Raw genomic sequence first — 14,256 nt, forward strand, 5'->3', positions numbered from 1 at the left:
TGTAGGCACCAGAAATAAGGAAATGTTGCCATGAATATTAAGAAGAAGTCCCTGTTTCCAGGGAATAGGAGCGGGGGAATAGGAGCTGGCAAATGTGCATGAGAAATAGAACTAGGCAAAAAGGGTTGACTTGAATCTGCAGCATTGGGCCCTGGTTTGCCCCCTTCCCTCCCATCTTGCCCCAGACCTCTCTTCTCCCCAGGAAGACCCAGCAGTAGGTGGAAGTGCAGGTCACAGCTCTTCTGATTACGGCAGTGACAGTGCTAAACTGGGCAGGTCTCACTTGCTTCTGGAAAATCTGAAGTGAGAAAGCTGACATTCCAGAGCTGGAGAGAGAAACAGAGGGATGGGCTGAGCAGGGTTCACTAACACGGTGGAGGCTCTGGCTTTTGGAGTCTTGTTGCAGCAAAAAACGAAGATTATATGATGTCCGCTGCTTCGACAGTGGTGACATCCAGCCGCTGTGTAAGTGAGCAGCTCCATCCTTTCTAAGGAAAAGATAAGCGGCTGCTTCTCCTTCAGACATCTCTGTCACTTCATATGGGCGATGAACTGTCCGCTCCCCTGAGGCTGACCCTACTGTTGAGAGAAGCCATCTGGCTGGTTAGAGATTTTCCCTTCCAGCCACAGAATATGGGCTCTGTCATGGGACATTTATTGAAGTTAGAAATCATCTGAAGAACATCTCCTTACATTAGGAATCATCCGTATGAATTTCAGAGGGAAAATTTCTTTTCCTCTGACTCCAATGAATGTTGGACATAGGACTCCCGACAATCTTTAGTTTTCTAAATGTTATCGATATGGAGAGAAGTCGGACATGGGAGCTTCTCACAACTGAAGATTAGAACTTGTGGGCTATCCTTAGTGGGGTCTTCATACAAAGAAAGAGGAAGTCTCTGTGCTATTTGTTACGAATGAGATGGGGGGGGTGGATTACTGTGATATTAGAAAGGAAAGCTTTCAAGATGTCAGGATGGAGGGGACAGCATCTGTCTAGGGGAAGAGACTATGCACCATATACAGGTCAAGACTCCCCTAGCTGCCTTAAAAATCTTAGACATCACAGAAGAGTTTACAAGAGCGGTTGGTGGAAACCCACATAAACTTGACAGGAGAGGGATGGGAAGTAGAAAATAATCTTGTGAAGAAAGATGCTAAGGAAAATGTCATGAATCCCTAGCTCTCTTCAGCCCCACTAAGTCTCTTTGTATGGAAAACAGAAAGAAAATGACCAAACTTTTGTTTCAAGGAGACTATTGATTTTACTCTGTGAATATGTGACTGGTGATGAAAGTGTTTCCTGAAATGAGTCAGTAAGTATCAGTTAGAAGGGATCTCGGAGGGCCCAACCCATATCTGAAGAATAATCTATCTCTACATGTCAAGAGGTGGTCATCTCTCCTCGGTGAACATCTCCAGTGAGAGGAAATTTAGTATACCCTCCCCAGGAGAACAAGAGAGACTTCAGAGGCCATCTCACCTGTGTGCAAAACCTTGTGTTTAACATAGATAGATAGATAGATAGATATAGCAACCTTTACTCTTAACTATAAGGAAATTCACCTGATATACTGAACAACTTTAATTATTTGCAATCATTTATCTTTAAACTGAGCTTCAATCTTCTTCTGTAAATAGAATCCATTAATTCAGAGCCTCGCAAACTAGTCTTCCTTCCAAAAAACAGCTAATGGTTCTTAAATTTTTTCTTCTGTAGACCAACCCATCCTACTTTTGCTCAATATGGCATGAACTTTGAGGTTCTCCTCAACACTCAGTTTAACTTTTTAATGTCCTTCTCAAAATATGGCACCCAGAACTGAGCATAGTACTTCAGGTGTGGACTGATCAAGATAGAGGGCAGTGTGATTCTATGCTTTTCACTACAGCCTGAGTTCATGAGAGTTCTTTGAGTTGCTATATCTCATGTGGACCCCCCGATTCTGTAATCTACTAAAATCTCATTTTTTCCCTCCAGAATCGAGATCTTCATTTTGCCAACCAACAGTAGAAAAATAGCAAGAAATGAGGTAGGGATGTAAAGTCGCACCCATTCCATTGTGGGTCTGAGACACTGGCCAGAACTTTGCAAATAACAGTCATTTAGTAAATAATTGGAGAGTATTGGATTGAATAGAGCAGGAGAAGCAGTTGAGATGTTAAGCTGACTCTTACAGCCAGGGCCTTTTCCTTGCAAAGTACTGGGTCTGTGCCTGATTTCAGGCTCTTCCATCTGCTCACAAAGACTGGCATAGGAAAGGCTCAGAAAAAAATAATGCCTCTGGTGCTTCCAATCTGGTACTATGCACTGAAACAAACACTATCTGCTTCTCTCAAGCAGGGCCGAATTTTGCAATACAATCAGTCCCTCTCTGTAGGCAAGGCATTAAACCATTTACACAAGAGCCAAATAATCTCTTGTTACCCATGTGCCCATCAAGGGATTTTTAACCTGGAAGTCTCCATCAAGCAATAGAATCAACTCTCTAAGATGGTGGTGGCCACTTTTTCTCAAAATTTTCAGCTGCAGAGAGCCCTCCAAAATCTTCCCCATCCTGCCTGGTCACAAAGCCATAAGAACAACTGCTGCTTCTCATCTCCCCAAGTGTCCAAGTCTATATGGATCCCTATATTTCTACATGCCTGAAAAGGATATGTTTTTCAAGGGCATTGCGTAAGTCAAGGCAACTGCATGGTTTTTTCTCCCCCTTGCATCATTTAAGGCAGTCTTAGCAATGCTGCTCAGGACTTAAGTGTCAAAGGATTAATTTGTTTACTCTTAATTCTGGGTAATATCTAGGTAACACTGACAGCCAGATGTGAGGCAATATTATTAATACCTTACGCTGATCTTCAGCTTTCTATATACTTTCCTTTAACTGGATTTTTGACCATTATTCTTAAGTGAATAACAGGCAAATTCTTTGCTCCAGGGTGTGATTGTTGAATATCTATCATAAGAATCAATCTTCTCAGTTTCTTAACCTACAAGAGTCTGTGAAAACATTTAAATTCTTACTAACCTTTGGTTTCCTTTGTAATCCCATGTTTATTTGAGGCATTTAAAAGTGTTGTTCTGAGAAGGGGTCTTACAACAGATGCAAAGGTTGAGAACCCTTCTCTATCCTAACTTGGTATGATAAGATGCTGGTATTCATTTCTTCTCCACCAGGTCAAGTAGTTGGTTAAAGTTAGTGGAATGGCTATTTTGCACAATTTTAGAGAGGTATCTTCCCCATAGTTACTTTCCCTGAACTAAAGGAAGGCATAAATGTTGGAAGACAGATTTTATTAAAACAAAAAAGTTAAAGAAATGGGATTTAACTGAGGAAATACAAATTACTGCACAAAGGATGATAACCTTTAGTTCCATCTGTGCTTAAAAGGCAGATTAAGAAGAAATAAGCTAGACATGTGTACCATAAAGACACTTGAAATGAGATCTGGGGAAACAAAGTGAAATATCAAAATGGTCACCTCTGATGAGCCATCTCAAATGGCTTAGCTAATATTATTGGAGGGTAGGAGATGAACTAGTAGGCCTTGCAAGGTTTCCTCTTTCCATTTTTACAGATGGTATCTCAAGGACAAAAGCTCTACTTGAGACATAACATGTTAATCCCTGTTTTATGGAAAGTCTTTTTCATAACTGAATGACAAACAACTCCAGCTCATGCATCCCTTCAAGAATGCTACCTACCCACTACAATCAATCCAACACCGGGGCTCTATTTGGTCGTTTTCCACACTAGATGGCCTATAATTTCTTTTGCCCTCACAAGGCAGAGGACGGAACATCTGGAGGCCAGAATTGAGTTAATGGCCTCTTGTCTTGGTGATTTCACCACATGCCTCTGCTGCAGTGGCTAAGGGAAACCTCAGTGAATTGGCTTGAGATCATACCATGCTCAGAAGGTTTGACTCAAAAAATAAAGCAAAAAAGAGGATGTTGATATTTGTTTGAAAGGGATAAGAGTCACTTTTTAAAAATCCATCAGTCCTTGTATTTCTGGGATTTTTCTCCCTTAGTGAGCTGCTCAATTATATTTGCTGTCATTTCCTGGGAGCCACACTGACCTGTGGGCTCTAGGCCTTGCGTGTCCATACTCTACCTTATAAACATCACATCACTCATATAATCTTGGTCAAAGACTGCAGCATACAAGTCCCAGAGAATGATAAGGAACATTTTTTAGGTATTCAACTATTCAGACATTTCCTATGCAGGAAATCAAATTCAAAAGGCACAAATAAATCTGAAATAGAAATCATGAAAATCCTCAAGTTTTAGGTAAGAAAAATAGATAAACCGAGGCACAGAGAAGTCAAACCACTCAACAAAATCCCATAAGAAATCCCTTTAAAAAGCAAATCCTTTCCTAGGTACTCCTCCACCTGATTTCACCAAGGACTCATTTCCTCCCGAGTTTTCTTTTTATATATTTTGGACTAATCTGGGGTCAGGCGAGAGTTGGGCTTAGCTAAGTGTCAAGCGAATAACTAAAAGGACCAGTGTAAAATACTTTGTTTTTAGGATGACTGGGATTGGTGATTTTCCAAGCTTCTTACTAAATGCACTTTGAAAAAAATATATTTTTTTAAGTCATTGAAATATGTAGGCTTTGTACCGACATATCAGAATCTATAGTTTTGTAATGACATAAGAGGTCTTGTACTGAATGTAGGAGTCACTCATTTATAATATATTATCAGTAAATGATTTGTGTACATATTTTATATATCCACATAACTGAAGTGGCGTAAAAATTTCTCGGGTGAAAAGGGGTCACCAGTGGGAAAAATTTGAGAAACCCTGGTTTAGAAAACCAGGTTTCCAAGAATGATTCGGTAAGATTTGCCTCCTCTTCAACTCCCCCCCCCCCCTCTCCATCCCTCGATTTGGTGTCTTTAGGAAAATCTTTCACTTTTCTGTGCCTCGGCTTTCACATTTGCAGCATAGGGACAACGGCACCTTTCTTACAGGATTGCTTTGGGTATTAATTAAAAAATGTCTAAATGCTTTGGGCCACTGGGAAATAGCTGCTAGCGTGAGTGCTTCCATACTGCCCCACCTACCCCGTAATTCCCATTTACCTTCCTCCAGTGAGATAAGCATGTGTGTGTGTACTCAGGCAAGAGATGGAGAGAAGCAAGTCTGTAAATGTTGGTGGAAGAAAATAACACGTGATGTAGCTGTTGGGGAAATGTGAGACTCTGGCCAAGGTGTGACAAGCAGGTGCTGTCTTCAAGTGCTCAACCTGCAACAATTAATCAAGTCATCCTTGCTTTTAATCACATTGTTTTGGAAACCAATTAAAATTACTCTTCAGGTGTCTTTCAGACCTAAGCAGTCTCTTTACAGCCTTGATCTGAGTCAGTCAGCTCTTTCATTCTTTTTGGAATGAGAGGAAATGAACGGTTGGGTCTTGTGAATATGATGACCCCCAAAACAAAAGTCCCGGGGGGTATTCATTGGGGGGCCCCCCACAATTTAATTGGCTGGCAGCCAGGAATGGTGGTCATGGAAAACAGTCAGTCACCAGTGAGAAGTCCCTAGGCATGAAACCACTAGTTCTCGTATTTAATGATAGGCATTTTTGTGCTGTCGATTTTTTTTTATACATATCTAAATATTGTATGGTGTTTGCATGTAAATAATGTAACCTGCATTTGTAGGTACCATTTTGTGGCATGCAGTTACTGGAATGTACAAAAGAAGTCTTGCTAATCTTTACAAAGAGTTGCAAACAGAATTACAAAACACGTATCCCAGCATGTAGGATTCTCAGAGCTGCAAGTTAACAAGAATCTTTATTTGGTTCACTTTAGGTTCTGCAGCAACCACTCAATATTAAAAAAGAGGAACAGAAAATTAAGATGTACAAAAGATGTAATATCCCTTTAGAAAGCAAATTGTCAGAAATGTATTTGTATTACTGATGCTCTCTCCTCCTATGTCCCCTCCCACCCTCTCCCCCAAAAAAGACCCTTGAACTAAACAAAACTGTGAGAAGGATGGGTGGTGTGTGAGTGTGTGTGTGAGTGTGTAAGGAAAAGAACTAAACTTAAATGGAACATGCTCTAATCTTTAGTTTATTTCTGGTTAAAAATATAGCAATCCAGTGCAGTGTAATAAAGAAATCTGCTTCAAACAGAGCAGAAAAACAGCTAAAGAGAAGCAAAGCAGAGTCCGGAAGTCTGGGCTGTACCCAACAACGTTGTATGTGGAATCCTTTTTTTCAAAGGGATTTCGCCAATGTGGAGCTGAGGTGTTTGTCTATGGATCTGTCCACACTCAACCTGTCCACATACACACACGCAAGGGCATGTCAAAGGCTCTAATAACTACTGATCCGAGAGGGACAGTCAAACGTGGCGGGCTAGCCTATGACTGGGGTCAGATCATCAAGCCACGCTGGCAGAGTAAGCAGAAAAACACTGCACCTCCTGGGCTGACTGAAACAACACTCGGGTTGTATGTTTTTGCATTGTGGGGTTTTTTTTGGGGGGGGTTAGGGAAAAGGGGAGGTAGAGATTTTTTTTTAATGAGTACAGGAATTTTTTTTTTTTTTAAAGCCACTGAGTTTTAAAACATGATCCTGTCATTGGGACCCGAACAGCTTCAGAACAGGGATAGTGCATCTTTAATGACTATGCATATCTACCAGTGGGGAAATCAAGGCAGGCATTATTACAAAGATGGTAAAATCAATGAACTTAAGTGACATATATCATAGAAAACAATACATCCTTAAGGGGCTGTCATTACCAATGATGGCGTACAAGGGACATGTTGGAAGCCTGAATATACATCCTGCATACAAAGTGCAAAAATACCACATGCTCTGAGCCCAAGCATGATTTCAGAAACTGTCCATGGCAAGATGTACCAGACACACCGACTGCATTCATTCCGCTTCTGAATAACTGCCCTGGTTTCACATCTAGACACTCCAGTCTGTACCTGAATCCATCTCCTGGACCTCCGTCGGGTGGTTTCCCTTGGGAGCTGGTGTGTGGGTCACAAGGAGGCGAGGGAAAACGCTGGGGTTGGGGGATCTGATGCCAAATTAAGGAAAATGACCGCTGGTCCAGATGCATCTGTACCCATCCCAGGTATGACTGGGATTTAGCCTTCTCAGAGAAAGCCAGCAGGGCAGTATTGGAAAATGATAAGATTAATTAATTTAGATGGGTAGAAAAGGGGGATGTATTTCCCCCCTCACCCTTTAACACACACACACACATATAGATACACATATATACATATATATGTATATAAGGATATATTCATGTACATATATATGTGTGTGTGTACCCATTTAAAGAGAATAAAAAGGGCTAGTTTCTCTTCCCAGTGGGAAAAGACAGTTTCTTTCCCTATGCTCCATACCCATAAATGCTCGTCACAGGATTTCTCAGAGCAGAGAATGAAAAGAAAGTATGAACCACCTTTCTTTCCATCTCCCAACCCTGACCCTGGTGACTTGGAGATAGTTACTTCTTTCTCCTTGCTTGACCCAGCTCGAAATGAGACGCTCCCCTGGGACTTTGCTCTGCAGCCGCCGCTTCTGTCCTCCTCCTCCTTGTCGTGATGGTGACGATGATGACAAAGGTGATTTGACTTTTTGCTGTTGATTTTCCGAGATCCCTTCTCTTCTCTTTCCGTGTCTAGCTGGGAGGGCCGGTGTGTCGGCCACCTTCTGCCATGTCACACAGCATAGTGTTATACAAGCAAAGAATTTTGGCTAAAATCCAAAAAACATTACCCAGAAAAAAAGGCAAACTGTGAGTGATACCCAATCATGTTGTTCTTCTGTGAAAAGACTTGGAAGTTGTTGGACAGTCAGAGTTACGTTCATTCCCTTTTTTTTTTGTTTGTTTTGTTTTATGTTTTGTTTTCTTCTCCTTTCCCCCGTCTGTATGTAGAACTGTTATTTTTGCTAAGACAATCTCATCAGATGAAAAAGTTAATAAACAAAATGGCGACTCCAATGTTTAGCAAGATCACCATGACTACGAGAATAGGAGCTGAGCCCTGGAACGGAGAGAAAGAAGGAGAGGTGAATTTTGCAGTCATGATAAACACATAACTTTCTCTTTATTGGACAGATCTTACTTTCCCATAAATCAAACCACCGGGAATCAAAAGGAAATTGCCAACAGTTTAGTGACCAGTGGGGTGAATGTCCACATTTCACTAGAAGATGAAGGGTCAGGAAAATCAGGTGAAAGCAGAGAGTGTAGATCTCTCTCTCATTGGGCCCATCAGTGGCTGATTTGCAAGTAGGATAAGGAGCAATACTCGAGCTTCTTCATTTTCTACCTGGAGTGATGGCTCTCAGTACTACTTAGGATATGACTTCAACAGAACGGACTCCGGGTTTCTCTGGTTACACCTTTGGAAGACAAAGGAAAGCCTTCCTGTGGATTATGATCAATGACCCAGGCAGACATACATGGGCCACAATATTGGATGTCCTTGTTGGTGGCCAATCAGAATAACTCATGTTGTCCACTTACCTTACACTCTAAAACAGTGGTTCTCAAACTTTTATCCTCAGTACCTTTATATTAGTTAAAAATCAAGGATCTGTCCAAAGAGTGTGGGTTACACGTATAGATAGATATTTACTATATTAAAAATAAAAACTAACTTTGAATTTGTAGACCCTCTGAGAAGGTTTTAGAGATCCCAGGATCCTCTGGACCACATTTTGAAAACTACTGGCCTAGGAGAGGGCTTTTAAAACTTTTTCCACTCACCACCCCTTTTTCGCCTGTGAATTTTTTTCCATAAGTATATAAAATAGGTATACAAATCAAATATTTACTGATAATAAATCATAATTCTGTGACCTCCGTATTCAGTTACAAGACTCCATATGGGGTCACAAGCCACAGTTTAAGAAGCTGGATTCTAGGAGACCTCACCCTTGAAATTCACTGCCACACAGCTCTGCTAAAATAAAGATTCCTGCTTCCTCAAGATCATGCACAGAAGCTGCTTCCCCCCTATAAACCATTTTCCTATCCGCTTTGCAGTCCTGGAGTTTCTGGCACCACTTAGCTCCCTCCTTCCCCACTCCTATTACTCAAAAGCCCTGGATGAAAGGGGAGGACCTAAGTTTAGATCTCCGGTCAGGAACTTTCTAGCCATATGACTCTACCGGACAAGTCATTTCACCTCAGTCTGCCTCAGTTTCCTTCTCTGCCTAATGGGGTTAATAATGGCACCTTCCCCACTGGGTTGTTATGAGGGCCAATGGGGATAACGTGTAACAATGGAAGCCCACATTTATATGGCACGCTAAGGCTTATAAATGTCTTTGATCCTCACATTTTATAGATGAGGAAACCGAGGCAAACAGAGGTGACATGTCCAGCATCACACAGCTAATAAATGTAGGAAGAAGGATTTGAAATTGGGTCTTCCTGACTCTGTGGCAGATAGGTGGTTCAGTGACTAAAGTGCCGGGCCCTGACTGCTTCATCACGTTTGCCTCTGTTTTCTCATCTGTAAAATGAGCTGGAGAAGGAAACTGCAAACCACCTCAATATCTCTGCCAAGAAAACCCAAAATGGGATCACAGAGAGTCAGACACGACTGAAAGAAAATGACTGAACAACTGAATTTCCTGACTCCAGATCTGGGGCTTTATCCACAGCAGTAAATCCAGAGTTCAAATTTGGCCCAAGTCACTTCACCTCCATTTTCCTCAGTTTGCTCATTTGTAAAATGGGGGTGATAATAGCCCCTACTTCCCAGCATATCAAATGAGATCATATTTGTAAAATGATTTGCTATAGGAGTGCTAGTTATTCTTAGTACTTTGCAGGTTAAAACTAACCTATTAAAGGAAGAGGTCTCTTTCTTTCTCTCCCCATTTCCCTCTCTCTCTTTCTCCCCCTATTTCCTTCTCTCCCCTCCCCCATCTCTGTCTCTATGACTCTCTCCGTCTCTATCTGTCTCTCTGTCTCCCTATCTCCCCCTCTGTGTGTGTGTGTCTGTCTGTCTGTCTTTCTTTCACATTTTCTTCAGCTTCTTCCCTGAATCCTAGAATGCTGAATCCCTGTTTTGATCAAGAATTTGATCAATCTTGGACCTGAGAACAGCTTGGTCCTGGGGCTCTCCGGCTCTTCCCACCCCTCCCCACCCCCAATCCCCTTTTTGTCACAGTCCCCCCCAGCCCAGGGAATTCTAACAGCAGCCTCTCCTCCTCCCCGGTTGCTGTTGTTGGGCAAGATCTGGCTGAAGCCAATCAGCGTCCCTGCCGCACCTCGCGTGCAGGAAATCTGCAGTGAGAGTCCTGGCGAGCCGCAGCAGCTCCCCCCGCCGGCCCCTCCAGCCGGCCCGGGTGGACTGCATTGGCCGGGAGTGCGAACGGCGGAGGGGATGGGGGAGGAGGAGGAGATGGAGGGAAGGGCCGAGCCAGGATGCTTTGACAAGGCTGGGGGGCCGGGCCCACTCTTCCCAGAACCCTCTAAGCCAAGGGCCGGCCCCATGCACTACTGTAGCTGGAGGTTTCTCTGGGAAACATATGCCGGAGCAGCAAGGGAGAAGGGCTCAGCCTGGCACCTTAGGGCCGAGCTCTCGGGTTGGTGGTTCTTGACTAGAAGGCCCTGACCCCCATATCTCCTTGAATCAAAACTGGGAGGGCTGCGAGTGCACAGGCTGCAGCAAAGAACAGACACGCCCGGGGCTGCAGGCCTGGCTTCGGTTTCCAGGGATTGTGAGAACCCCCACTATTCCCAGCCCCTTCCCAAGCTCTGCAGATAAAAATGGGTAAACTGAGGCACGGTCCCTATTCAGCTGCATTTCTACTTAGTTGGCTTTTATTTTATTTTATCTGCTCTCTTTTAAACAGATTTCTTTAGAAAATGATGAGACAAAGAAATAGAGAGGAGAGACAGAGACAGATCAGCAAGAGGGAGGGAGGGAAGACTTTTCACCAGATGAAAAATTAAATGAAATATAATGAAAAATTAGGGCGTGCTCCAAGTTACGCCTGGGTCTGTGAGACTGGGGCCCTGAGTCGGACAGCAGAGTCCAGGCCTCTTAATGGAGACTATCTTATACATGCACGTATCTCACCAGGCCTGAAAAGGCTCCAGAATCTCTTCTGCCTGGGACCCGAGCTTTCATGAGGAACGTTTTGTGTTCCCCCGGCCTCCATCGAAGGGGGTCGAGGAGCTCTCGGACTGACTCTTGTTATATTCTGTCCTAAACCCGGGGCCGGAACTCGGATGAGGAATGTTCCAGGTATCGCTATTTCCAGCCTGGCCTGAGAGTTCTAGAATCTCCCAGACTGGCTCCACTCTTGGGAGGATGTATCTGAGCTCTGACCAGTTATGTTCTGGGTATCATCACTATACCTAGCACAGACTGAGGGTTCTAGATGGGGTATCTGAGCTCTGACCAGTTATGTTCTAAGTATCATCACTATTTCCAGCACAGTTTGAAGGGTTCTAGAACCTCCCAGACGGTCTCCAGTCTGCGCCAGGCCCCAGCATGAGCTCTGCAGCAGAGGCCGTGTCACTGGGCAGCGTTCAGTCTGTGTCTCATCCCTCTGATCTATTTTAAAGAAGCCTCCACACTGGCCCTATTAGCATCTCCTCTTCTGGAGCTCACTGACTCAGTTCGTTGGGGGGGAGGGAAGGATGGAGAAGGGGGGGGGGACAGAGCTGTCTCCCAAGCCTCGGAGCTGGTGGAAAGGCTTACGTGGTTGCATAGCAACAAGGTCAGGGCAGCCAACCAGAGGGCAGGATTTCTCCGAGCCTCTGCCGGCAGCCAGGTAACTGGCCTGGATTGGTAAATGGGCTGTGTCTGCTGGCGTTCCGGGCCCCTTTTTAAGCTCCTTCCTCCCCAGCCCTCCTCCCGCTCCCTCCTCCTCCCTCCTCCTCCTGTGCTGGAAAAAGTCTATGATTTCCAGCACGCTGCTCTGGCCATCCCCTCCCTGAAGCCCAAAGCACTGGGCAGGCCGGGCTGTTGCAGCGGGGGTGGGCCCGGGGACCCCAACCCGAGAAGGGAAAAGCAGTCCCAGAGCTGGAAGGGCCTCCAGTAACGGGGAGGTGAACTGTTCATTTTCCAGGTGTCCGAGACCTAGGGAGAAATCCGAGGGATGAGAAAAAGTCCCAGAGCTTGGTGGCGGGCGCCGACAAGGGAATGCTAGCTATTGGTGGGGGGAGGGTGTCGGGAACCAGGCAGGGGGATTTTTTTTTTTTTTTTTGCTGAGGCAATTGGGGTTAAGTGACTTGCCCAGGGTCACACAGCCAGGAAGTGTTACCTGTCTGAGACCACATTTGAACCCAGGTCCTCCCGACTTGAAGGCTGGTGCTCCATGCACTGCGCCCCTAGCTGCCCCGCAGCCAGGGTGATTTGCCCATGGTTCCAGAGAGGGAGGACCGGAGGCGGGAAGCACTCATTGCAGGCTTCTCTCCTTGGGAGGTAAGGACACCGTCTCCAGGAGACTTCTCTGAACAACTGACTTGTACTGAGTCAGTGGCTGTCACCTGCTCCGGGGCTCCACCCTCTCCACCTCCCTCCCCGCCAAATCCTGGTCTGAGAGGGGGATAATAAGAGATCATGTGCCCCTCCCCCCTGCTAATCCCCTTTATATGTGGTTAACTGTAAGGCACCTGTCTAGAGACAGACGAGTAGCGCGGTGGGTAGAGCGCCGGGCCAGGGGTCCAGAAGCTCCAACTTTAAATCAAGCCTCAGACATCTACTAGTTAGTTGTATGGCTTTGGACATGTCAATTAGCCTGTGACTTCTTCAGTTTCCCCATTTCCCCCAGGATTGTTGTGAAGGTTAAAATGAGATGATATTTGTAAAGTGCCTGACCTACAATAGGTGCTTAATAAATGCTTGTTCCCTTCTGTGTTATATTTGTATCCCCCAAGGCTCAGTATAGTGCCTGGCACATAGTGGATTGTTTCCTTCTTATTCAGTGTTTAATAAAGTGCCTGGTATACTGTAAGTGCTTAATAAAGGCTTTATCATTCATCATTTATAATCATTCATCAAATGAAATAATATATGTAAAGCACTTTGTAAAAATCATAGTGAGACATATCTATAAAGTGCTAGCCCAGTGCTGGTACACAGCTGGCTCTTAATGTTTGTTCCTACCCTCCCTTCCCTGTTATATTCATACCTTTCTCTTTTAAGACACAAATTTCCTTTTACACTCTCTTGTCCCCAAATCAGGAAGCTTCCTTTTCCAAAACTAAGGCCTCGAAGCCTTCCTTTCCCTCCCCAACATCATTAACGGGGAAACTGCTACTTCCATCTAACAGATAAGAAAACCGTGAGGTGATTTGGTCAGGATCCTGTGGTGAGTTAGGAAGCAGAGGCTGATTGGAGCCCCTTTCCAGGAGTTCTCTCTCCCTCTCAAAGTGGGGGGATGTCCTCGTGCTATCTCCAGAACAGATCTCCGCCAGAGATCTCTGACCCACCGGGAGAAGCAGGTTCACGGGCAATTCATGTAACTGGAATTTCTTGATTTCCGATGCACAGACGACTGCTCTCCAAAGTAACAAATACTAACAAGTGTCTCGAAGGATGCAGGGGCTAGGTGATACATACATTTGGAGAGGGGAAGAATCCTGTCACTGGCACTTACTATCCATGTGAGCAGCTCTAGGCTAGTCCCACAACCTGTGGAGCCTCACTTTATTTATCCATAAAATGGGGATAAGACAGAAAGGGTCAGATGGGATGCACAGGAGATTATGTGTGTAAAGCAATTTATATATTTTAAAAGAGCTAGAGAGAGATAAAAGAGATACAGATAGAGACAGAAATAAAAGAGAGAAAAAGATAAAAAGGCAGAGATAAAAGAGAGACAAAGTGAGATAAAAGAAAGAGTGGGGAGGGAGAGGGAGAGAGACAGACAGACAGGCAGAAAGACAGACACACGAATGAACCACTGAAGGCAGTCTTCATTTACAAATCCCTCTCCCACCAAGGAAAGGAAACAGGAAGACAAATGCTCAGAGACGCTGCCTCCTAAGTCCCCATATTTCTCTGGAGCAGCATCTCTGGGGAGTCATTTCAGAGCCATTTTGCAGACAGAACTTTAGTTCCTCCAGTGGCTGATACAATGAGGATAATGGAAAGAGCGCTGGATTCAGAAACAGGACTTGGGTTCAAACCCTGCCTTCCATGCTTACATAATCTTGGATAAGTCACTTACCGGCTCTCCTGCCAGAATCTTTTAACTGCTCTCCCTGCTTCCAGGCTCTTCCCCC

General features: G+C 44.4%; 1 protein-coding gene across 2 annotated transcripts in view; it reads right to left on the bottom strand.

Annotated features, from left to right (window-relative positions):
* Positions 1–6,491: 6,491 nt before the first annotated feature.
* The window catches only part of JPH3 (junctophilin 3), a 187,543-nt gene continuing 179,778 nt past the window's right edge, over positions 6,492–14,256 (bottom strand). Inside the window, exon 5 of one of the 2 annotated variants that reach the window (XM_074286254.1) lies at positions 6,492–8,041. In XM_074286254.1, coding sequence (XP_074142355.1) covers positions 7,961–8,041 — 81 coding nt within the window. In that variant the 3' untranslated portion in view covers positions 6,492–7,960. The remainder of the gene's footprint in view (positions 8,042–14,256) is intronic. The other variant, XM_074286253.1, reaches the window with a different exon arrangement.

Source organism: Sminthopsis crassicaudata, chromosome 2 (genome assembly GCF_048593235.1).
Source record: "Sminthopsis crassicaudata isolate SCR6 chromosome 2, ASM4859323v1, whole genome shotgun sequence".
Lineage (NCBI taxonomy): Eukaryota > Metazoa > Chordata > Mammalia > Dasyuromorphia > Dasyuridae > Sminthopsis > Sminthopsis crassicaudata.